This window comes from Mchenga conophoros, linkage group LG10, assembly GCF_057382185.1.
Source record: "Mchenga conophoros isolate Kocher_MC1m ecotype Shallow Benthic linkage group LG10, M_conophoros_male_GT1.1, whole genome shotgun sequence".
NCBI classification, from domain to species: Eukaryota; Metazoa; Chordata; class Actinopteri; order Cichliformes; family Cichlidae; genus Mchenga; species Mchenga conophoros.
The window spans coordinates 34,829,252-34,856,107 of NC_140535.1; the positions used below are offsets into that span (position 1 = coordinate 34,829,252).

Consider the following 26,856-nt stretch of genomic DNA (forward strand, 5'->3'; position numbering starts at 1 on the left):
TCACATCTCCAATGGTTGTACACGTTGTCATTAACGTGGCTTCACTCCACATCAGCCGCTTTGCTCGCTAAAACACCGGCGTCGGCACATAAGGACGCTGTCATAGCCTGTCAATGACGTTGATCAGCTGCGTATATACGAATGTGAATCGCATCATTGGCTGGACTATGGGATAAGGTGGCATCATTCTAATCCTACACGGGAGCAGCCAGTCACTGACTAACACTGCAAAACAGAATTGTTAAAGTTTTTATTTTAATTTCATTTCAGGTTAGATTTTTTTTTTTTTTTGTGCGCAACGCAGATTTTTTTCTGCGCAGAGACGTGCCAGCAATTGCTATTGATAATGTTATTAGGAGACACCATTTGTGTATCATCTACATAACTGAAATAATTTGTTATAACAGATTTGGAAAACAGAGTGAGGTGGAAGCAGAATCACTTATTATTGCATTTTCTGAAAATTCAATGAATAGTCGGCTTTGTTCCTGGTTCAGTCACAGTGAATATAATTGAAGAAAATGGGAAGGACGCTGAAATATCCCCAGTACACCCCTTTAACCCTGCCTGCTGTGCCTGAAATGGAAAATTTATCTTCCTTGCTCTTCTTCCCCTTCTTGTCTTCTCCAGGTCTCTCTCAGGTCGAATTGTCGGAGGAGTTTGGTGGTTTTTCACCCTCATCATCATCTCTTCCTACACAGCCAACCTGGCAGCCTTCCTCACTGTAGAGAGGATGGTGTCCCCCATAGAGAGTGCAGAGGACCTGGCCAAGCAAACAGAGATTGCCTATGGTACCTTGGATGGAGGCTCCACTAAAGAATTCTTCAGGGTGGGGGCACATTTCTAGAAGTGCAGACGTTGTAGTCAAGGCAGCAGTCTGAGAAGGAATGTTTTTCTACAAGCACAATAACACATAGATATTCTCTGCTCCTCCACCAGCGGTCAAAGATTGCAGTGTTCGAGAAGATGTGGTCGTACATGCGGAGTGCAGACCCATCGGTCTTCGTCAAGAGCACTAGTGAAGGCATGATACGGGTCAGAAAGTCAAAAGGGAAATATGCTTACCTGCTGGAGTCCTCCATGAATGAGTACATCGAGCAGAGGAAGCCCTGTGACACCATGAAAGTAGGAGGCAACCTGGACTCTAAAGGCTATGGAGTGGCCACGCCTAAAGGATCCCCCCTCAGGTAGACTCTGAATCTCCAGATAGAGGATAGTCTGTGCGGGACTAATGTCGGTGTCTTGTTCTGTCTGCTTTTTTTGTGGGGAAATTAGGTCACTGCATGCAAACGTATCACACTGGGGTGTATTTTTAAAAACATTATATATCATGGTCTCATAATATTGGAATGTAGTAAATACAAATTACAACTATTAAAAACTTTCAGCCAGTCTTTCCAGCGCTCTCTGGTGTGTGGATGCCGGCATGTCTAGTTCCTCTGGGAAAAATAAAAAGGGCAGGAAAGCTGAAGTTTGCATTAAAGTTTTGTTTTATAGCTAAAATAATTTAGTTAGCAGGGCTGCTTTTGTCTGATTGTCACAATAATAGACAATTTTGTCAAAGTCTTATAGAATTATAAGCAAAACCCACTAAGTGTATCAGAGGTGGAAGAACTTGGAAGATGTCCACTAAAGGATCTATTTATAGTTTGCTGACTGGCTATAAGCACAATAGATTTTTCTGTGACAGTTTCTCAGTTTGGAGCTACTTTTAATTAGTTTGTATAAAGTGAGCTACTTATCAAGAGTTCAGCCCTGCTTAGAGGGTCACAAGATTAATCTGAGGGATTGTGAAATGATTAATTGGAGAGTAAAGAACTTTTACCTTCTGCTTGTGTTGTGAATCACTGGATAATTTATCCTCTTTGAACGTCGCATGGCTATTTAAATGAAACAATGCAAGCAGAAGAATAGCTTCTTCATGGAACAACTTTCATATATCTTATGTTATTGTCTTTGGGTCACAAGCTTAAAAGCTTGGGAGCTTCTGCTTCAATCTTCGTAATGTATTAATTTTACAAGCTTGTGATACACATAGTGAGACTGAAATGTCAATGTTTGACTCTGAAGTATGGCTAAGTAGAAGTTTTACAGAAGAGGGAAATAAAAATAAATGGCTATATTGGTGTTATATAATCAGTGGAATTACTTTATAATTTACTCTTAGGAACTGAGACTGAGGAGACTTGGGGACAAAATGACCTCTGCACAGCACAGAGTGCTGTTTCAAACTCATCAACCTGGATGCTGTTTTTGCAGAAACCTGATGACTGGCTGGCATTGACAGAGCAGATCCAGGTGTTTAGACATGAAAATTAAATGTCAAAATTGGTATTCATGATTGGAACATGAAAACTAGTCTAACCCCAGAGAACAGCTTTTTAGACTTTTAGACTTGTTTACTGTCTGTCTGTGTGTGTCTGTGTGTCTGTCTGTCTCTTAATCTGTCTTTTTGTCTGTCTTGTCTCTCTCTTTTTGTTTGTCTTTGTCAGTATCTGTGTTTGTCTGCCTGATGCTGCCCTGTCGGCCTTTTTGCTGTCTGTTGTCATTTGTTATGCCCGTCCGACTGCCTACCTGCCCGTCTTTGCTTCTACATTCACCAGAATCCTGACATCTAAAGTAACATCCTAATGAATCTCATTCTGTGTCTGTCGATCAGTCTTTGAGCTTTGCTGCTGTCAGGTAAAACGCTGCTTTAAGATAAACACTTCGATGAACCTCATTCATGTTTATTTATCAGATATGGCAGTTTGCTGACGATCACTGAAGTAAATAAGGATTATTCTGGAACTGAAGTCTCATATTGAACTATGAACAGTTTAAAGTTTTGCATTTGGTTTGGATTGTCTCTCCCTTACAAACCAGTATTCTTACACTTAAAAGTTTTCCATGACGTCCACTAGAAAGCAAGATCCTTGCATGATGTAAGTCGTATTATTCCTGTAAGACTGTAGAGTTCCCATGCTTGAAAAATAGGCCTGTGTATAAGAGTAGAAAAGTGCTATTAAAGAATTACTCCATTTACTCTTTAGCATCATGCAGGGAGTCACATACATTCTAGTCTCTGACGTTTGTCACCCCCACTAGCATCCGTCCTGCTAAAGGGTGGAATTCCTGTGTATCAAGGGCATTGCTCCCATTACAGTGTGTGAGGCGTATCACTCCTGTTGCAGACCAGTATTTCTGAGCATGAAGAGCCATACTCACATCAGACATGGCTGCTCCTAGAGCTGGCCTTCCTCACTTTCATTACAGACTGTCAGGAGTGTCACTTCCACTGCAAAGCATGATGTAAGGTGTAGCAATCAGGGAGGACATCATCACTCCTGTCAGAGAGTGGTCTTTGTAGGCTTGAGGTTTGTCAGTCCTGCAGATAAGCATAATTCCTGTAGATGAAGAGCATCACATCTATTAGAAATTAGGGCTGTGGTGATTCTTCTGTTCTGGGCAATGGGATTCCCATCCATAAGGAGCATCACTGCCTAATTTTGTGATAGAAATCAAAATATTCCCTCCCCCAGTGATCTGGGTCCCAGATGTGAGGTTTTATCACTCCTGTATTACAGTGAGATTACTGTTGCTAGAGAGCAGAGTCCCAGATGTGTTTTGTGTAATTCCCATAGGAGAGCTGGGTCCCCAGGCACAAGGAGTATCACTGAAAGAGACCCAAGTGACGTGTGCTGTTTGAACTGCAAGATGGTGTAACTACTGTAGGACAGCAGGGCTACAGCTGTGAGGCTGATTGGAGTAAAGAATACATAAATACATAAATAGGAAAACAAGCAATACTCTTGAACAAATGAGCCCAACCTGACATGTAAAATTTTAATGAATTTTTTCCCATATAAATGTTACATTTGATAACAGATGAGTTGCTGGTTTAGAGCCATTTAAGGTGAATTGAAAAACATGGCTTTTGTCCACAGAAGAGGAAAACAAAACAGAAATTGAGCTGAAAAATATAACCTGAGGTGGAGTTGGTGAGTTTTAATTATACCTGACAGCAGCATAAAGTCACGTTCTTCCTTTTTCTTTGTTTCATACATGAATGAACTCAGTCCATGTTTTTATCAGATGTTCAGTGAAAGAACATCTTGTTCTCATTCTCTCTGCTTCATGTCAGCAATTTACGGCCAACCCAGAGTCAGAGAAAGGCAGACGAACTAGAAGAACAAAGACTGCACCATGTGGAATGTGATATTTTTTTCCCTTTGAGTTTTGAATCTATTTAATCCCTGAAAATAATCTGTGTGTATGATCCGACTCAATCAATCGATGGATCAATAAGTCACTTTGAAATGCAGCTTGCATAGAGAAGGTGGTATGTATTTACCTCTGCTCCCTGCTGTAGATGCAGGAAGCACCAAATCAACATTTTTTTTTAAAAAATATAAAGGGTTGAGTTTTTGTCATCAGTTGCTTAGCAACACAGTTGTATTAAACCCATTGAATGCTGAGCATATTGTATAATCAACTTTACACATCAAAAAGATGAGCTCTTGAGTTCTCTGTGAGCAGTCTCTCTCTCTCTCTCTGGGTTGACCGGCTCTTAGTACGAACAGATGACAATAAAAAAATCATCAGTCGACTTCATTCAATCTGCTTTCTGCTCATCATCCTTCTGCTGTTTCCCAGCCACTGTTTCTGAGCCTTAACCATGACTGTGTTTCTGCAAGATTTGTTCCAAATGACATTCTCACAGTTTTCACAGAATCTGGTTGATAGGATTCAAACAAATGGTAGTTTTTTGTGCCAAAATGGTGATTTTCTACAATAAAGTGCCACGGGGATGATGGGTTTTTGTAGGCTGACTTGGAAGTGAGCGTCACCCTGATTCCTTTGCTAAAAAGCAAAACAGATTTTGGTGGGCATAATGAGGTCCATAGGCTTCAAAGACTTAAAGTAAAACCTTCAAAATTTATGAAATGAATATTTACTTATGTACTTGATGTTATAGAACAAAACATAAAAATCTCTGAAGTTCATATCAACCACAGTCCCATTTAAAAATCCTGCTGACTGCGACAAGGGAATTGGAAGTGCACAAATACTAACTCATTTCTGGATTGTAGGACTGGCTTCTTTGATATCCCAACTGAGATAATCCTGAACAATTAGGAATACCACCAATCTGACCAAACATAGCTGTGTGTAGACATGAAATGTAATTTAGCAGGAATCTTCTCAGTGTGAACTCAAGCATCACTTCTGTGAACAGTTACGCTGGGTTCAGACTTTTTGATTTTCTTCTGACCACATCAGAATAAAAGATAAACTTTGTTCTGGCCACTGGGAATGATGAGACCATACCAAATAGAGAGGTTAAAACCTCGAAAAAATACATACATTTTCCTGAAAACATTTGAGGGGAGGAGTAAATATGTATTCATTTAGATAGTCCACAGCTAGTTTTCAGCTTTGCACAGCTAGCTCCACAAGTCATTAATTAGCAGAATGGGTAGCTCCTGTGGACACACACCATTACTCAAGACATACAGCTATCAGCACTTCCTTCCATTACGCACGCCTTGAAAGTAAGGTAGCATTCATGATCCGGAAACAATGTTTAGTCTGTTTCAGTCATGAAAAGCAACGATTTTTCAAAATAAAAAACGAATATTCTCTAGTCTGAACCCAGCGTAAGTGATTCTCCTGATATGTCAAATTTGTAAAATTACTATTTTCAGCATCTGATTCACAAACATTTTTAATCTGAATTTAATCGGAGTTTTTTCACACTGAATTTATACAGATCTTTTTTTTAAATTAAATTATGCACTTTAGAACAAAACTCTTCTGCTGCTTTCACACTCATCACATCATCTGTTATTGACATTTCAAACTGAATTACTGCTGCTCATTGATCATTTTATTGATTTACCATGTACCGTTCAACATCATCTGCTGCCTTCTGCCACACTATAGTTTTGATCATTTATGGTATGTAAAGGGGAACAACAAGGACATGTACAATGTCACAAAATTTATATTTAAAAGACATTTACCCTTTAATTTGAACTGATTTACACCTGAATACTTGACTGGTGTTCCGCCTTTATTTATCAGGTATTGACTAGAAGTAAATGCAAGTGGCGCTTTGCTGCACAGTAGTAAAATGGAATCATTTTCTGTTTTTTCGACCCAGACAATATTAAAGTGCAGTTTACCTTTCCTTTGGTTTTGAGAAACTTGTCATTCTGCTACAACTAATGGCTGAGTTTAACACAATCCACTGAAGCAATTGTTGAATGAGTGAATCAAGCCAGCCATTTACAAGTCAGAGCCAAGAATGAGCTATAGACAATGCAAATTAAACCGAGAAGCTGATGCCATATTGGCATCGGCGTGGTGCCATTGTTTCATAAAATAATGAATGCAGTGATTAGCCTTGTTTTGGAGGATTGGGATCCAACCAGTGAGACCATTGTCAACATATGCTACCACTGAAAAGATGCTCACAAACAGGAATTTTTACCAGTTTTACTTATAATTAGAGACAGAAATTAAAGTGTTTGTCAAACATTTACTATTGATTGTTATTTACTTTAAAAGTCTAAATGATTCTTGTATTATAGACCACCGCACTGATATTCCATTCAGTATTGCATACTTATTTATGACATTTAATTCAATTCAGTTTTATTTATACAGCACCAAATCACAACTACAGTGCCCTCAAGGCGCTTTGTAATAATAATAATAATAATAATAATGGATTGCATTTATATAGCGCTTTTCAAGGAACCCAAAGCACTTTTACAATTCCACTATTCATTCACTCTCACATTCACACACTGGTGGAGGCAGCTACAGTTGTAGCCACAGCTGCCCTTTATATTGTAAGATGGACCCTACAATAATACATACAGAGAAAAACCTAACAATCATATGACCCCCTATGAGCGAGCACTTTGGCGACAGTGGGAAGGAAAAACTCCCTTTTAACAGGAAGAAACCTCCAGCAGAACCAGGCTCAGGGAGGGGCGGGGCCATCTACTGTGACCAGTTGTGGTGAGAGAAGGAAAACAGGATAAAAACATGCTGTGGAAGAGAGACAGAGGTTATTAACTAATTACATTTAAATGGGCATCACACCTTTAATTGAGTTTGACAACGGTGTTTCTCCATTTAAAGACCACAGTGTTCGGAGATTCAAAAGAGACTGCATGAGTCCTGTAAAGTAGACAGACAGACAGTCACTAGTGTGCATTACCTGAAGATTTTCCCAGTTCAGAAAATTTGATTTAAAAAAAATGATGGCATTTTTCTCTAACTGTAAGTATTTGGTCTACTTGCATTGTAATGTTCACAATGCAGGAGGAAGATGCAGGAAAACAGCATGTTACAAGGTCTGGGCTGAATAGCAGTGAATCTGTTGTTTTTATGTACCATTCATTAATAATATCATGCCTGTCATAGGTACACATGTGTATTAATGTTGCTATCTTCACTGTGGCAGTCGTCTGTTCATTAACACCAGGTTCCCTTTTATCCCTTATTGTTACTATCATCCCCGTAGAAACCCTGTTAACTTGGCAGTGTTAAAACTGAACGAGCAGGGCCTGTTGGACAAATTGAAAAACAGATGGTGGTATGACAAGGGAGAGTGCGGCACCGGGGGAGGGGACTCCAAGGTCAGATCACCGTAACCCCAACGGGTAACGACAGGCAATGGCACACCAGGGTAACCGGCAATAACCCAGAATTCGCTACCTAACTAAAACACTCCGGATGGCACCAATGAAATGCTACAGGAACCTTCTATTTGGTGTCTTTCTCAGAAAATTATTACAGATAAGTAGGAGGTGATAGAGCCATCAAAACTGTGACCTTCTTTGTCAAAGACATTTTTGAATTCTTACTTTCTGATCGATGGGGTATTTTACAAAAGAAAATCTTTCATTACTAAAAGACTAACATCCACCTTACTTTCAGTACTTTTTAGTACTTTTAGTCGTGTAGAAGGAAGATGGTGATTTTCTCCAGGTTTACACAGTGACAGAAAGGTTTTCGACCCTGGACTTGAACAAAAGAAGTGACTTGGGCAACCAGAGACTGGACCAGTGACCAGCCTTGAGAAACAATGAACCCAGCCACTTTATAGGTGAATGGGGCTTTAGAACCCTTTGGGAAACTCAGGTTGTCTACCTGCATTTATACCAGAGGAACCAGCAAAACTTGATTTACATATTTAAAGTCTAGGAGTTGATTGCTTACGTACTGTAGTCTTTCATAGTACTATAGGACATTTATCTGTAAATTTATTTACAAAAGTAAAAGATTGGTGAAATACGTCCCAACCGTCTGTCTTAGGTGTTTCAAGTCTAATATGGATAAGAACAATATTTCAGAGATAGGTAGGTGGACTGTTTTACCTATATAAATATACAGCCTGACACTAAAACCAACTTTTGTGGTTCTACCTCTGGTTGCTGTGACATGTCATATGGGCAGAAGGTTGTCTGTGGCGTCAGGCAGTATATAATTAGAGTACTCAAAAGTTGCAAGGTGCGACTTCCCCAGATTCAACATGTTTATATGCCTGGTTTAGATGCTGGATTGAGTTGGGATCTAGACTTGCCTAGACAATGTCTGTCTGGGTTTCTTAAGGCTTTCTAGAGTTGTTTTTGTAGTGTGGCAGTACAGGTTGTCGGGCTGATGAAAGCAGAGGAAAGCCATTCTAGGACCCGGGGTTTCCTGGAACAACACTGAATTGTAAGACAATAAATGCCTTTTAGTGACCAAAGGTTCAAAGGTTGTGGCTGATTGGTTCAGCATACAAATCTAGTCTGTTCATGGAGTTAAAGAAAATAAATCCTGGCTAACTAGCAATGAATTGATAAGTACTAAACCTACTTAATAAAATACCCCTTCAGTCAGTTTTGTCAGTTCAATTTTATTCCAGAAAAAGTTAGCTGTTCAGCCTTCCTTGCCTAGAGACTACAGTTTATAGTATGCAGTCTGTTTTTTTAGACAGCTTATGACGCATTCTTGCTCAGAAAACCCAAAGTTCCCAGAGTGTTTTCAGCCCTTGCCGGTTACCCAAAGTGATATAGTAATACACATCTCGCACGTAGGGAGTCAGGCTAAACCAAGCTAGATGGAGTATTAATGCATATCACTTTGATGCTGACATTTTCCAGAGTTTTCCGTGTGATTGTGCCTGTTTTTGTTTGTTTGTTTGTTTTTCTTTCTGCTGTTTTTGAGGTGTTTTCTGTAGTGTTCCACAGCTACTGTACTGCTAAAGTCACTTTTGCTAAAAACGTTGCTGCCACCACCACTGCTACTGCTGTAGCTATCGCAGCCCTGTTGCTGTGCAGCTGAACAATAACATAAGATAACATGGAGGTGCATAATGTTATTTATGTTATTTCCAATTCCCCTCCCTTCCTCTTATGGTTCTTTGAAGAATCCCAGTAAACCTAGCAGTACTGAAGCTCAATGAACAAGCCGTCTTAGACAAGTTGAAAAACAAGTGGTGGTATGACAAGGGGGAGTGTGGACACAAGGACTCCGGCAGAAAGGTCAGTTCTTGAGGCCTGGTCCCAAGGTCATGTGTTGGTTAACCCCCTACACCACCCCACCCAATCCCCTCCCCCTTCCCTTATTAGTTTCTGAAACTCCAGCAGCTACACTGTAAAAACAAAAAGTTGAGCTAATTCATATTTTTGATCCTTTATTCCACATTTTTATTGACTGGTATGCTTTAAGCTAAAAGTTACCTGGAAGAAAGTGTTTTTATAAGTGAAGGCACCGCTAATAGTCTGCAGCTAAATAGAAAGCAAATGTTTGTTTATTGTCCTGCATTAAAATGTATTTTTTAGTTTTAAAGTCAGTTTAAATTCAAAATATGAATCCTGTAAAAATTCTGTTTACATTTAGGGAGATAAACAGATATCAGTAAGACAAAACCAATAACAGAGCATGTTACTACTTTCTGGGGACCAACACTGTCCCTTGGCCTTGAGCAGTAATACAGCATGACCTTTACACTTTATACATACTACATCACAGTGACTGAATTCGTTTAGGTAACCTGGGGTGAGGATCCTGCATGAGGAAGAAAATACATTTTTAAAATGAAAGTTCTTAAACATCTCTTAACCTGTAGATAACTTCTTCAAAACTCAAATAGATACCAGCAGATGAATGTGAACAATCAGCAGCAAGCTTTCTCGTGCCTGATTGTACTTGTTTGTGGTTAGAATAATGCAGGTAAAACATCTTTGTGAAGAGCAAAAAAGAAAAGCACCTGTCAAAACGAACTCTTAAAACCTTTGCTAGCATTTGACAATAATTTAACCTTTTAAGTCTCGTTTACATTGGTACCGACTTGGATCAACTCGCCACGACTCGACTCAGATCGACTGGTTTTCCATTACGATCCAGTACTACTTGATGTGTGTGGTTGTCACCATAGCAATGCATCCACGTGTCCCATTATGTAATTAATGTGCGACATGAGCGCTACAACAAAGGTGTATGTTAAGGCAAAAATATACCTGCTGTGCTGTGCCTCTTCGTCAGACTCGGGGACCACAGGGTTGTTTCTTGTAGCCGTTTCATTCGTTGCCAGCTCTTATAAATGGGGGCTTTGATTTTCCTGAACAAGACACTCTCATAAGTCACTGAGTGACACTACTGACCAGCCAATTGGTGGAATACAGTCTAACAAAGTCACATTTTAGTACCTCCTTGGATCCCTTGGAACCCTGGCCAAGCAGGGTTCCAAGGGATCCTGGTACCAGGTACTCTCACTATGACCTAATGGAAAACCCTGAAAACCATGGCGAACTGTGATGACTCGATCCGAGTAGGTCCTAATGGAAAGGTTACTGTATTAGATCTTCCAATAAAACTACACTTGTAAACAATGACCAGTGGACACAACAGGAAACGTGTTTTCAGTAGAGTAAATGTTTTAGTGAGATTTAAGGTGCTCATTGGGTATATTTTGTTACCCCTTCACAAAGACTGTTTGTCTCAAGTCCTTAAAGTAAGGCCTCAGTAATACAGGCCAAGGGACCTGCCCTGGAAAACCTTGTTTGACAGCGAAAAATATGTATTTTCCAATGATTTGGCAAGTAGTGCTGTAGTTTGCTAACTGTTCCTGGGTGAAATCATTCACAAAGATGGTGCTGCCAACAAAAGTTGTGCCAACACATTTCAAAAGGCACATATTTCACACTGAACAGAAACAGCTTCTGTTTGTTTCCCAACAAATTCATACAATCTATGTGTGATTACAGCAACCTGCAAGTGGCTAAAGCATTTGCAACAAAGTTTTTGGCGCATCACTGTAGACCTATTTGAAACCAAACCAGTGACTGCCAGCAACTACTCACCAACTGGTTGAGGAATAATGGTATGTCCTGTGACTGAAGCCTCAGAAGGTTAAACATGAACGGTCTCTTCTCACCTATAAGTATGAAAGCAGGTCGCAAAGTGACAAACTTTTCATTCAAGGTCATAAAGTCATTTTTTAATTGATTATTTTTTTTGGTTTATTGAGGATTTTTGCTTTTGCTTTTACAGTGTATCACTGCTACTCAGTTGACCATTCTGAAGAACTGAAAGATAAACATATTAAAACATGAAAACATTTTAATATCCTGATGGCATGTGTAAACCCCACAACTCCAATTTGTACTCCTGACTTAAACTGAGAGGCCGCTGAAATGTGCTGAGTATTTTTTATGAACTTCTTTCCTACCAAACGTGATTCAAGCTCGAAGACAAATTTATGCAAATTGGGAGGCAAACGAGCGGGGCTTCAGCCATTTCTGACAAAGCATACATTTTTTGGAGATAAGGGGTTTTCATGAGTCCAGATCAGTGGAAATCAGATTTCTTCAGAGGCTTTTCTCTGCTCAGCCTTCCTTCTGTTCTCCAGAATATTTGGTGGTCAGCACAGTTCAATGGAAGCAGCCGCAGACAGACAGACGAGTGACTCTGCTGAAAAATGTGACCTTTTACAGCACTTTTAATCGCACATCCAACTGCCTTTAGGTGCCACTTTTACATGTGTATTTTTAGTCTCTGCTCGTGGCTGTACAGTGTCACAGAGTTTTGAAAAAGACACTTTGTCTGCTAAAAAAGAAAGAAGAAGCCGTCAAACAGACATAATCAGGCCTGGAAGATAAGCTCCAGATTAAAGCAGGTTTGCGTTCCCTTCACACAGGTCAGATGTAAAATGTCAGATTTTTATAAATGCAGATATATTTGCCTGTTTCTTCCTCTCTCGCTCTTTGAGTCTCTCTCTCTCTCTCTCTCTCTCTCTCTCTCTCTCTCTCTCTCTCTCTGTTTATGGCTGCTGACCAACTTTGATTAAATTGAAGCAAATGACCACAGCTTTGCCCCCACCCATCCTCCCTCCTCCCCTTTCCTTCCCACACACAAATGCTGATGTTTTTGTCTCCAATCTGTCATGTACCTCCTGCTTCTTCTGAACTCGCTGAGTAACAGACCGTGACTAACAAATGGTGGAAAAACGTTCATCAATCTGTTGAGAAAAGACACTTTTAATGTCAGACTGAAAGTGCAGCACTGAGAGTCATGCCGATGGATTAGTTTAGTGTAGAGAGAACTTTCCATAACAAAAATATACAGAGATGATAAGATGTGTCCACTAATAGAGATTCATTTACTAAAATTGATCTTTGTCATCTCTTTATTGAAGCCATTCATATCAGAGGCTGTATTCAGAAGGCTTTCGCATTATGTAAAAAAACCCAAAATGCCCTCAAGTTTTCAAAATGTTTAATGTGACATGATTAATTCTGGAGTTTATCTACATTTTGTTTACACGTTGTCAGTAATGGCAGTGATCATGCTTCACAGCTCACTGAGCTCAGCTGCTGAGTTTTTTCAGTAACATATTATACTACTATACTTTAACACCACTACATAGGACAACTGATTATGTACAAGTCTCACGAACAAAGAAAAGTCCCTATAAAGGCTGTTGATCTTATTGATGCAGTCTGTAAAACACTTGTAAATACAAGGGTGATGGCAGGGACAACTTTAAAAATGACCCGTGACTGTTTATTCCCAGAAACAATTCTTAAAAGAAAATTTAACCTACCTGTTATCTAATCAGTGTATTTGGTTAAAAGATCTCTGTTAACAAGCTGATTTCTACTATCATTCACATGATCTCTTAGCTAACTGGTTAACAACTATAAAGCATCAATGAACTATACTATTGCATCAGATGTTACACACAAATTCAGATGACTTTGTTTTTAAGAAGTCTGACTTTTTTAGTGTCTTTTGGTGGGATTTCCCAGAAGCTGATTGGTTGAGGTTAACATGACAGTGTGGAGAGGAAATCCCACTGATAGGCTCACACCACTTCCTACTGTTGAAGGGAGGCCCCGCCCACTATTTCCTCCTTTCTTTTTTTCTAACAGGCTGCATGCTATTGGATGAAAAAGCTAAGTCACACCCACCAAAAACCAAGCGATGCATGTGAGGAAAGAACGTGCAAAATTCAAGAGCTCGCCAACTGAGTCTGTTTTTTAAAAGATTGTGATATAAAGCTATTTTTCATAAATGACACATTTCTATGACCGTGAAGACCAGCACAGATATAATGAACCTCTGAATTGAAGTATAAGACCTTTTTGTTAAGAATTTCAAGATAATTTTTTTTCCTCATTTTGTTTGCATTTTCGTGCATGAAGCTGCATGTGACCGATCAATAGATGTGGAGGTTCAAAGGCTATGATTGAGGCAACGGAGGGTCATTCTTTTCATGAGGAGATGAACATTAGCAGGGTCTTTGCCCTGTTCAGTAGGGTCAGATACATTTGGACTTTTAAATACATTTATATATCAGATAATATTGGGCTAAAGACTAGATGGTTGAATTGGACTCTTGGAGTGACAAACTCTCATTTTAATTAGTTTTAATGTTTGTTATTTGTTAACATTTGTTAGCATTTATTAACTATTTTAACTGTTTCCTTATTGTGATTAGCTGGGAAAAAGTGATGATTTTTTACAAAGAGGAGTTTGTTCATATCTCAAAATAGACTCTGATGTACAAAAACATCAAAGCACAATTAAAACTTACTTTCCTGGCAGGTGTCACCGATTAGGTTTTATGTTTTGAATGGAAACTACAAACTTATCAGTTAGGCAGTAAATTTCAAATTTCAAATTTGAGTGGATGTCGCCCAAAAGTAATTTCATATTAAATTCCATAATTCAGGGGATCTCAGACATTCTCTGAGGGGATTTATATTTCCATTTGTCAGAATATCACAGCCTTTGAACGCTGCATAATGGTCTTCCTAGTTAGAAACTTGTATTTAGCTTTGGGATTTTAGACCATTTTAAACTTTCTAAAAATAATTTTGTCCTTTTGCTTACAGTTGGATTCAAACCATAGTGATGTCATGCCTCTGTGCACCATGATTCGGTGTCTCTAACCTCACTTCTCTGTGCTGATAGGACAAAACTAGCGCGCTCAGTCTGAGCAATGTAGCTGGAGTTTTCTACATCCTGATTGGTGGGCTGGGCCTGGCCATGCTGGTGGCTCTGGTCGAGTTCTGCTACAAGTCTCGGATTGAGTCAAGAAGGATGAAGGTGAGATCAGAGAAATGGTAAAATTGTAAAAACAAGTCTGCGATTTTTGCTTTTAAACGCTGAGCCTGAAATGTTTTAGCTGGATATTTCACATATCTGATGTTGCAGTAATTTTTTTAGCTTCTTTTGATCCACATGAAGCACAAATGTCTATTACATAGCTGTCAGAAGTTGGGCTGTCCTGGCCAGCGTGAACATACAATATATTGCCAAAAGTATCAATCTGCAGTGCTCGTCTGCCTTCACTCACATATGAACTTTAGTGACATCCCACTTTTATTCATATGCTTAAAACTTTGCAGCTATAGAAGGCTTTCCAGAAAGTTTAGGAGTGTCTTTATGGAAATTTCTGATCATTCTCTAGTAGCACATTTGCCAGGTCAGGCACGGATGTTGGATGAGAAGGTCTGGCTCACAGTCTCTGCTCTAATTCAGTCCAAAGGTGTTCTGTCAGGTTGAGGTCAGGACTCTGTGCAGGCCAGTCAAGATTAACCACACCAAACTCACTCGTCCATGTCTTTACAGACCTCGTTTCTTGCACTTGTGCACTGATTTGTTAACAGTTACAGAGGTAGATGATCTGGAGGAGAGGTTGTTCTCCTCCAGATCATTTCTGAGCTTCAGCTTGAAATTTCTCTGTTGAATACAATCTGGTGGTTTAAACAGCTGCTGGTGATGTGATCTAAATGAGTAGCATGGTACATGAAACAAGTGTGATTAGCACTTGGGAGCAAACACATGTTGGAATTTTGCAGCCAGGATGGTGATGTGTACTCATTTACTTGTTTGTGTGCATCAGTCAGGACTCTCGCAGGAGCATTTTGGAAGAGCCCGAGTCCACATAAAAATGCAGTAATTCATTCTGAGCATGATGAAAGCACGGATAACCTTCTCAAGGTTGTTTTTTGAAACAAAGCTGGCTCTGGCAACAGATTTGATTTGCAAATTTAAGTTAGGAAGAATAAAAAAATAACATAAAAGTTCTCACAGAAGCAACACCAACAACCAGAGATAGAGAGGAATATTAGTGAATGAAGGTGATGGAGACAGATGGGTAATATATGCTGAAGAACATACGTAAGGGCGAACTGAGTAGGTATATCTGAATATTATCAGTGCGCGGCTCATGTGTCTATATGGATCCGAGGGACAGAAAAAAGAATAGAACTCCAGTCAGGCCACCACAAATCAAAGGTGGTACTTAACAGGAAGAAAAGAGTATTTTAGCCATATATTTAGGGGAGTGCAACAGATTCAGGTTTGCTTTAGTCAAGTTTCGTTTCCACTGTTTCAGTTTGGTGTAGTACTTACTGGTTTCTGTGGTAGTTCAGTTTTCTGTCTATAGGCTTAATTATGATGGCTTCAGAATTTCTGAATAGATTTAAAAGATTTTAGAACTTTCAGTCATGAAAACATCCCAGTCTCAAATTTACAGACATTTCCTGTTTATTTTGTACTAGTTTTTTTTTTGTAGTAGTAGTACAGCATCTCTGTAGGTGATATATAACCTTCGTTCCAGCTAAGTGGGTGTTTTAAGCCTGGTCAAATAGATAAACATAATTTTAGTGCATGTTTCTTTTACACCAGAGAACTCAAAGTTCGTTCATTCATGGGTGCAGTTTTATTTTTAATCATGTGCATGAGCTGCTGCCCTTTTCTGCATGGAGCCACAGGGCAGGAGCAAAAACACTTCTGCCATTTCAAAGTACATCAACTGAACTCTGCTCATCTGCCACTCGGGTCTCGAGCTCCTCTTTATCGCCGGCGTCCGTATGTGATGAAACTGCGGTCGCCTCATTACTGACTGTGCTGGTTAATACTGAGACTTTGATGGGCTGCTCAGAAGGAACAAACAAGTCATTAGAGTCGTTTTTCCACAGCAGAGGCACCAGTGTGTCAGGTCTCCTCTCCGCTGGACTTTGCATTCACTTCACATTTCTGTCTGAGCACAAAGGGAGGACTTAAAAAACTCTGCAGTGGTGACACAACATGTGGCCAAGATTTCATCAGTAAGAGCAGATGGGGGCACATACGGAGCAGGGCTACACAACGGTTACCTGCTGCAGAGGAATGTGAAGGAGCACGACAGCACACACGGGACTGATAATCAATAAAGGAATATCCATGATGCATTCTCTTCTGATACATTGTTGAAACTAGGCTGTTAATATTGCATCATAGTCTCCCGTAACAGAGAAGCAAGGGTTTTTAACTGCACTAAACGTTTGGATTGTGAAGCTGTTCTGGTCTTTGCAGCTGTAGCTTTTCTTTTTATTTAAGGTTGGTTGCATGTGTCTTTGTGCTCCAACATAACTTCGGTGCCAAGTTGCGATTAGATTGACCATCGTCTAAGGCACCAGCACTTTCTTACCCCAGCCCATAATATAATGGCTTTTTCTTAGATGCGAGACGTTCTTTGTCATTGTGGCATTAGCTGATACTGAGAGATAATGGTCCCATATTAGAGGTCTAGATAGTCTGTGTCCTATTTTCCTTTAGTTTTCACTTGTTGGTTATTTCTAAGAACTCAAACTTCTTGGTCAGGTTTATCTGCTCAAAAGTAACTGGTTAAGTTTAAACACTAAAACGTTCGGGATTAGGTTTAGAAGCTGAAAAGAACTTTGTTAGACTGAAGCACTAACAAGTACTTGATGGACTTGAGGAAGAGCTTGTGGTTTGGGTTTAAGAAGCATCCTGCACTTGGGGGTATACGTGACAAAGATCAGGACTAGTTAGGTCTAGTCAAAGGACCCAAATGGTTTATTTATTTATATTTCATATAATAATGGTTAAATTTAGGTGCTGTGAAGTAGTCCTAGTTTTCAGGTTTCTGAAAACTGCAGTTAGGTTTACGAGAAGATTGTGGCTTGGGCTACACAGCTCACAACAATAACCCATACACTCACTAATGATGGGATTTGAGGACAGACCACTCGCGTTGATCTCATAACCTACTGTGTCAAGGCACAGAAACTAAAGGACACCCTGTGCTCAACAGAGACACGACAGCGACAAAACTACATTAAGTAATACCCGAGGGATGAGAATGCGCTAGAAGCAGAGATACTGATCGTGTTAAACCCATACATGACAAATATCTGCCATGTGTTGGGACGTTCATTCAAGAAAAGAAATGCATTACACGTTACTTGTCATTTGTGTCCTGGACAAAGTAAGTTGTTGCATTACTTTTGCATTAAGTGGCGTGAGATGCTTTGTGGCTTAATTGCATATGATCAGTATAAACCTTATGCTCCATGCTCACATTCTGACACAACTTCCTGTCCTAATGAGGCTGCAGATCATTAAAGTTCTTTGTTCTTCATTAGTAACATCTGTGCAAACCTTGATACTAATTTGTCACATAGAAGTGGACATCAGGATTAATCTTCCTGGGACAGATGATTCTTCCTGGAGTTTGCATGCTCTCTGTGTTGCTGCAAGAGTTTTCTCAAGATTTTCGAGCTTCCTGCTACAGTCCAAAGACATGCATGTCCAGTCAAGTTTGTACATTCACTTTATGACAGTTAAGATATCATAACAACAACAACTGTGTATTAGGTTAGAAAAGTTCATGGTCTCCAAAAAAGGAATCCTTCCCACCTATATTCCAAACTGTTTGCATTCATCTGTTTGAAACTTTCCACCTGTTTAATACCAGCTTTAAGTTTTTCCACCTATTACTCAGTGGCTTTATTACTTCTCTTCACATTGAGACTTATTTTGAATCAAGTCTCTACATGAAAATGCCCCTGTAAGTTCTATAATGTCTTTTACTTATCATCAGATTCTTACTTTTTTTACTTAAAAACTGGCCAAATCGACAAGTGATGCTTAAAATTCAGTTTTAGCTTCAACAGGGCCGTCATTGGGGCCACAGTGTTGGAAGGAGACATTTTCATATTCAGGACACAAAAATCTCTTGTCTGCTTCACGATGGTTTAACAGGTGGCTATTATTATCTGCAGGCAACAGCAGTGATGGTCTGACTCTGCAGGGACAGATGCTGTTTTGTTGTTGACATCATATGTAGAGCTGCTATCATAATAAAACCTTCTATCAAAACGAAAAAGATGGGCAGGAGATGCAGAGACATGAGGGGAGATGCCCATGGTGCTCGGTGTCGGGCGTTCAGACGTAAGTACGCTCGCTCCAAGGCGTTGTAGGCGCTGAAGCTGCTTCAGTAAGTGAATAAATCCAGGATTTATTTGTACCAATCTGCCTGACGACTGTCGGCACTCTGCAGCAAACAGAGAGGGAGCGTGGGAGCCTCAGAGGCCCGATGCAGGATATTAACTTTGGATCCACATCATTAGTTTTACTGAGAGGTGAGGCTGAGGGAAAGAGCTTCATTCTGCTACTGAAAAACAACTTCTACTCTGATCACTTTTGGTGATGACTCTTTTACACACACACACACACACACACACACACACACACACACACACACACACACACACACACACACACACACGGTCTACTGCGGTACACACTCATTCAAGCATCATTTATCCAAAAACTGGATGTGCAGCTGTGAAACAACTCATGGAGGCAATTAGGAGCCTTTAACCAGATCACTGTAGTTTATGCCAAAAGTCTTACTTCTCAGAGTCATAACTCTGTGAACAATATTAACATATATAAAGTGCGTCATTATTTCTGACTTCAGCCGACTGAATGTCTATGAATCAAACTAGAAATCTGAGGAATAAAGAAACTAAAGAACCTCAGTGGAAAAACCATCTAGTGTAATAGGAGGTAATACTTCCTCCATCCATCCTCTTCCGCTAGGCAATGTTTACTGTTGTTAATTTGTTAAAACATCATTTTAACCCCCCCCCCCCCACACACACACACACACACACACACATTTATTATTGATACCTCATGAACTTCCTCAGCATCCACCAGGTTTCCACTCTGTGTTGGTGGATGTGAAAGCCAAAAACAACAAGAATATCCATCCATTAATCAAATGAATCAAGGTAAGTGATTAGTAGAATACATTTCTATGCTGATATTTGGTGATTGTTATTGTTCATGCTGGGAGCATGAACATCACATCTTTTTGATTTGTGCAGAAAGAACATCTTTCACATAGAGCGAAGAGTCTGGAAAGTACACTGGCAAAAAGTAAAGTTTTCAACATATGAAATATAAAAACTGAATAAATAAAAGAAACAACATGGACTCGAAGAATTTGTCGATAAGATCCAAATAGACTTTTTGCTATCTGGTTATGGATGGAAATAAAAATATCTACATTATGGATATCCAAGGTAAATTCACGTGAAATGTGGTTGATTAATTCTGGCCTTAAAAAGGTAATATTAATTCTGTTAACTGGAAACTGAGGTCAAGAGAAAAACTCACTGTTGAAACTATTAGAAGGATTTTCATCTGCTAAATGAAAGAGTTTTGAGATATTTTTCCTCTTTGCCAAACAATTTAACTATTTAAACTGAATTTAATAAAGACTTGTCTTTGTGTGAGTCTGTGTGCTTAAATAACTTTTGTCTCATCTCTCCCTGTCTTGCAGGAGCTTATTGATGCCGCCATGATGAGCACCAGCCTTGGCGGGATAGCGGTGGCAGGAGGAGGAGCGGTTGCTGGTGGGTTAGGAGTTGGACCGTCAGGACTTGGAGGGGAGAATGGCCGCGTGGTGGCCCACGATTTCCCAAAAGCCGGAGCTCAGGGTTTACCCTGCATGAGCAAAGCAGCCGGCCTGGGACTCTCCTCCACAGGCATGTGATCCTAGCCAAGACTCGTTATTGGACAAGACGCTTCTATCCATCTACCTGTTTGTCAGTCTGTTGGTGAGGAGAGAAATAGAAGGTACAAAGTAAAGAGAAAAAGGGAAGCATAAAAGAAGAATAAGGATGAAATGTCGGGTGGCAAGGGAAGTGAAAAAAGGGGAGGAAGAACTATAAAAATGGATGAATGGGAAAAGTGTTGAATTCAGAAGAGAAAAGAAAAAGATTAAGAGGGATTTGGCAGGCAGAAGGAGAAGTGTTCATGTTCACCGTGAATGACTGAATACTGTAGAACTCTGAACAGAGAGCACCTGAACAAAACACCTGAGAGAAATCAAGACAAGCAGCGGGGCTTAACAAACTCTAACTAAATGAACTGGAATTACTTTTTCTATGAGCACTGTCTTAAACTGAAGCAGCAGAGGGGGTTGACCAGCATTTTGGTTGGGGGGGATAACTTTTTTAAACCTCTTCTTGACCTTCACTCCAGTCCCCTCCTCTTCCTTTGTGCTTCGTCACATTCACACAGAACACCATGTCCAGATCAGAGAGGGCTCAGAAGTTTGAGCATGAAGACCTTTTTCAGGAACGTGCTGAAGAGCAGGAGCACGGTGGTTAGCACTGTTGCCGCACAGCAAGAAGGTCCTGAGTTCAATTCCACCATCAGGCCGGGGTCTTTCTGTGTGGAGTTTGCATGTTCTCCCCGTGTTTGCGTGGGTTCCCTCCGGGTACTCCGGCTTCCTCCCGCCGTCCAAAGACATGCAGTTAGTGGGGATAGGTTAATTGGATAATCCAAATTGCCCATAGGTGTGAATGTGAGTGTGAATGGTTGTCTGTCCCTGTGTGTTAGCCCTGCGACAGACTGGTGACCTCTCCAGGGTGTACCCCGCCTCTCGCCATATGACAGCTGGGATAGGCCCCAGTGCCCCCCGCGACCCTGAAAAGGACAAGCGGAAGCGGATGGATGTGCGGAAGAACAGCTGACAGCGCTCTGATCTGTGATCTGCCCCAAGAGTTATATTCATATTAATGCAGTTTAGGAATACAGACTGATGTGTCATATGCTTTGAAATTGTGAGCGTGTTTATGTGGAGATATGTTTACTGGTTATGTTTAAGTGTCCTGCTATTGACACCTACATTTCAAAAATTCAGAGCGTCTTCAATGTGAAGCAGGCTTAATCAGTCAGCAAATTATTTCAAGCTTATTAAAGAGTGTTTTTTTCTGCTATGAAGGTGACACAAACAAACCTCATCATACATAACTGCTACCAGTGAAAGAAGTCCTGATTTCTAGTTGCAGCAGCACTAATGGTGCGCCGCAATGTCACAGGAATTTACTTGCATTCGTTTAGGGTTCCAGAAAATGTATAAAGACGTCACAAACTCTGGCTAGTGGACAGTAGGCAGTAGAAATAAGCTTTTTATGAAGGGTAGCTGGCCTCAACCTTAGCGACAAGGTGAGGAGCTCCACATCGAAAGGAGGCAGTTGAGTTTTTTCAAGCACCTGACTAGGATGCAAGGATGACAAGTTTCTAATCCGTTCTGTTTGCTGCCTAAAAATGTCCACAAACAATCATTGCCCTGAACTTCCAAAGCAATTTCCAAACTCCCTTACTGTCAAAAACCCCACCTGCAGCAAATTGGTCAACGGTGGAATTGATGACGATCAGTTATTGAAATGTCAGATATCACCAGCTTGAACAATATGCAGAAGCCAGGATGCTCGTATTATCATAGTTTCCATATCATTAATAGCAGGACGCTACATAGCCATGTAAGCACACTCACTGAAAATGTGTTTTGTGGTAAATTTACACTGAACCTTTCTTGATGTGACACACATAAAATTTTTAAGTGAGTGTTTTTTTTTTCCAATATTTTACCTTTGGTTTAAAAGATTTTCCCCCCTTTCGAGTCTTTTAATATACTCAAATATAAATTTACCCTCTTAACATCCAGCAAGTCACCAGTAATCCATTTTGAGTTCGAGTCTACCCCTTTATACAGAATTTTCACCTGTGTGTCATATCGTTAGCTTCATAGCATAATTGCCTAAGTCATTGACTTAGTCAAATGACTTAGGCAATTATGCTATGAAGCTAACGATATCCAAATGGAACTAATATAACAGAGGAACTGAAAGGCCAACATGCTTTTAACACAGTTAATTTGAAAGGTAACAACTATCCACATTTAGAATGTGGCTAAAGTGCAGCCATAATTCCAAGGGCTTCACTGGTGACCTGGAGGATGTCAAGGGGTTAAATCAGGTGCCAGTAATATGTGCTACAGGAAAAAACAACATCTAAGATCCAAAAATATGACGCCATAAGTCAAGATATGACCTAGAATTGTCTCAGACAGTAACTCCAGTATGCAAACTGTAACATGTGTCCCAAACCAGCAAGACACCATGAACCATCTGATCAGCTATGGAAGATCTTTTTTTAAGGTCAACCAGAATTACCATTTTCTGGATAAAACGTTCTGTTATAGATAGAAGCCATCGAAAGAATAGATGTAGCTCATTTTTTACAGGTTAGGAATGCAGTAAAATACTTTTCTGTGAGTATTAGAGTCACCATTTTGATTTCACTCACACACAGCAGAGAGTTTGTAGCAGTAGCCTCCTGACAGCACCACCTTCAGCCAACACAACCAGCTGCTTCTCCTGTACACATGGAAGTTTCTGCTGGGCTTTAGCTACACTCCTACGTCTGGTGTAGTCAATCATGTGGAAACAGGCACCATCAAAGGGACCAATCAGAACAAAATTTCTAACTAGTGGAAATGAACAACATCACCTGTATCCACTGGACTATTGGACACACAAACCAAAAGTCATTCAGCTCTCGAAATTAAATACAAGAGAAACAAGACTGTGACCAGCATGCTGTGAGTTATAATACTGGATCTTACAGTTACTTTAAGTATCCACTAAACTCTCCCATAAATGTCAATAATCTCATATACTCATATAATTTCAGGACTTGATGTTGATCGGTGTTAGGGTCATGTGAAAGGTGTTCAGTGTGTTCTGTGTTATAAAGAAGCTGAGTTTTCCTTCAGTTTGCTCAACATTTCTCTCTGATCAGGAATCCTGAGAAAGAGGACAACTCGGTTTGATTTGGAGGTTGTTTCCTCACATTACTCCTGGATTTCCTCCCCAGTGTTTTCTGGACTACACGAGCAATCAAGCAGCACCGCAGCAAAATGTTTTATACTCTGAAACTGAAAAATCAGGTGTTCACAGTTGTATATGAATGATACTGTGCCGAGCTTCGCCTGTTTGTCTGCATAATCTTTTTCATTTATTTTGGAATTTATAATCTTTTGATTTTTGTCACTAATACTATTTAATAAAAACTTACATTATAAGCTTGACTGTTGAAGTTTTCCTTTTTTTTTCCCGCTTTTGAGTTGAAATGATAACAGATCCAAGTCTCTGCAGGACTAATTTGCCTGCTTGTTCTGGCACTTTACACTTTTTCATTTAGGGCTTGGCAAATCAATTAAATCCATGGGTTCACGCTTGATTAGAGATTTTTACTGAATGTCAAAGTGCTTGCTTAAAACTACATTGCATGATTTTCAACAGCTTGTTCATCATCAAGTCGTTTCAATTTTCTAAGATTCTTTAATGACTTTGATTTGAAAACCACCCTTGACACCTCCATGGTATTAAGTGTGGAATGCCCACTCTGATTTGAGGAGTTGTTCCCTGTAGTGGGGGAGTTTGAGTATCTCAGTTTGGTTTTCATGATGGATTGATGCATCATCTGCAGTGACGTAGATGTTATACCTGTATGTGGTGAAGAGAGGGCTTGAAGGTGAAGCTATTGATTTACTGGTCAATCTATATTCCTGCCCTCACCTGTGGCTATGAGCTGTGGGTGGTGACTGAAAAACTAAGACTGAGGAGACAAACAGCAGAAATGAGCTTTCTCCAAAGAGTTTTTGAGCTCAGCCTTACAGACAAGTTCAAGAACTTGGTCAATTAGCACTGAATGTTGGTTTTTAAAAGTGAGAGAGGCAGATCAGAGCATCTTTGTTTAGATGGTTGACTGAGTCAATTGTGGGAGAAGCTGAGTGGTTAATACTGTGGGTTCACAGTGGCTTGCATTGAGTGTGACGAGTTTGTATGTTCTTTAGGTGCTTGGGCAGGTTTTCTCTCAGACCTTTGGTTTTTCCCACCCTGTTGACATGTCCTGTGTAATATGTGAACACATCATCTCCTTTCTTTTTAAAAAGGATCTTTGGTTGTATCCTTTGTTGAAGGAGGTAATAAAGGAAGGGCTGAAGCATCCTTTCTTTCTATTTACACAATTCAACTAGCTCTTATTATCATTAGCATCATTCAGCCAACATAAACTGTAATATTCTCATGTATGTATATATATATGGTTAATGTATTTTATTGAGCGTGTCTGTGTTTGGTTTTCTGCTGAAACTGTGTTGTTTGGTGATGGTGCTAAAATTAAGACCTGACTTACACCCAGCAGAGTTTTGCCGCTAAAGAAAAAAACGATTTTTTGCGGCTTGAGTGGGGACTATTTTCCTCATCTATCATGTTATAGAACATTATGAAATGATTTGTTGATACTCTGAAGCCACAGGGCAATGCCAGAAGGGAGGTTAAATCAGATCGAGAGTCCTATTTCCCGCTCGACATGAGGCTCTTTGAAACTCTTAATCTTGTGTCTTTTTATAGTATGTATTCTTTCTATAGGCGGGTATGTGTCTGTTAGATGAAGGAATGTGATATCAAGCCTCTCTTCACTTTAATTATCTCCCATTATCTGGCATGACCAATTGGTAGAAATGACAGTTGTATGCGTTCTGCAGAAATATCCACAAGCAGCTGTAATGTTGTAATGTGGTAACTGAGCCGCTGTAAAGACATCAGGCTAAAAAACATTTTGTGATGAAATTAGACAGCAGGAGATACTCTGATGACCAACACTCCAAAATCCACTGTAGAGCTGGCTGACAGCAGAGGCAGATCAGAGGAATGTCACTCTGATAATGTGACCAGAGAGGCTCAATAAGGCGTCACTTCAGCAGACATTTCTGAGGAAAATCACCCTGCAGGAAGCACGACTCACCAGCACAATCAATACTAAATGTGAGACACGGAAAGCTTGTTTTCAAAGATTTGACAGCAACTCGGGAAACGAGAACAGCAGGCCCTCTGCTCGATGCACGAGGCATCTGAACAATCCATTTTACAAACATACCAGACTCATTATAAGCTACCTGAAGCCGATGTCTATCAAAGGGAACATTGTATGCTTTTATTTCCTGTCTCATAAAAAGTCTTGCAGTGGTGGATTTTCATATTAGACATGGCCAAAGTTTCTAATAATGAGGTCAGTATATGTACAAGTAACCCTTGTAAGCTAAAGACATCAGACAACAGAATTTTTTTTCTCTCACCCTTTTGTGATGTAGAAAAAAGGGATTTCCAATATGGTATTCTCATGCATAGAAGCCCCACCCACCTGCCATTCAAATCTTAAGATGATCAGTTACTGAAATAACAGATATCACTGGCTCAGACAATATGCAGGAACCAGGATGTTCGTGCTACCATAGCTTCCACACCAGGAATATCGGAATACTACATATCCACATAGGCATAAACTTGAAAATGAACTCAAAGTAAAACCTAAAACTATGATAAAGTAAATCAATACAAGACAAATATCCCAAAAACTATTATGGTGGCAGAAGTGATAAGAAATCATTTCATACAGTAGAGTTTTACACTGTGTTTTTCTCACAAACCTTAAACCTTATCAATGAAGGGATATGATTGTGTGTAGGTTCTTCAAAGCATTACGTTATCAGAAACTCAAATCTAAACATAATTATTGCAGCCTGTAAATACCTGACAGAAACTAATCAAAGAACATCGTCTTGAAACAAACAGGACAACTAATTTATCTTTGATTTAAGCTAAGATCGATCAACACAACATTTGGCAGATCAAACTTCAAAGCCATAAAATGAACTGATTTTATTCCAAGAAGTCACCTTTCTAAATGCTGCTTTGACAATAATATTCCCATCTGCACAAAGAAAAGGTCCGATGGCAGACGTTCGCCTTCAGACACTCACTCAGAATGAATCTCACATTTGCACACTATAAAAGATGACAGAAGATGTGGAAAACAGAAGGTGTTTAATTGCTGAAATGTTTCTTGAGTTTATAGGAGAAAACGAGGCTGCAGGAGAATTTCTTTGTGGAGTTTTTAAAGTTGGAGGCAAACCTCAGGCTGCTTAAAATTAAGTGGTTCATACAAGAAACTTCAGTAAATGGAGTGCGTTTATCTTTTCCTCTGGTTCTCTTGGTGTCCTGCAGAGTCAGTCCCCTTTGGTTCTTTCACCTTTTCTTCTCTCTGGATTATTTTTTTATTTCTTTGCTCTATCGATCGTCTCTTGGTGCAGTGTCTTAATTTCCTCTTCTCTCTGTAAGTGTAACTTTTCTTTGCCTTTCCTGTACA

General features: G+C 39.8%; 1 protein-coding gene across 8 annotated transcripts in view; it reads left to right on the forward strand.

The window, feature by feature from the left end:
- The window catches only part of LOC146566298 (glutamate receptor 1-like), a 109,043-nt gene extending 85,315 nt beyond the window's left edge, over positions 1-23,728 (forward strand). For 2 of the 8 annotated variants that reach the window (XM_085289922.1, XM_085289924.1), the window contains exons 14-18: positions 631-829; positions 940-1,187; positions 7,520-7,634; positions 14,461-14,595; positions 20,135-23,728. In XM_085289922.1, coding sequence (XP_085146048.1) covers positions 631-829; positions 940-1,187; positions 7,520-7,634; positions 14,461-14,595; positions 20,135-20,347 — 910 coding nt within the window. In that variant the 3' untranslated portion in view covers positions 20,348-23,728. Of the gene's footprint in view, positions 1-630; positions 830-939; positions 1,188-2,167; positions 2,468-2,492; positions 2,683-7,519; positions 7,884-9,409; positions 9,525-14,460; positions 14,596-20,134 lie in introns of those variants that run through there. The other 6 variants (XR_014894203.1, XM_085289923.1, XR_014894204.1 and 3 more) reach the window with 6 other exon arrangements.
- Positions 23,729-26,856: the final 3,128 nt, after the last annotated feature.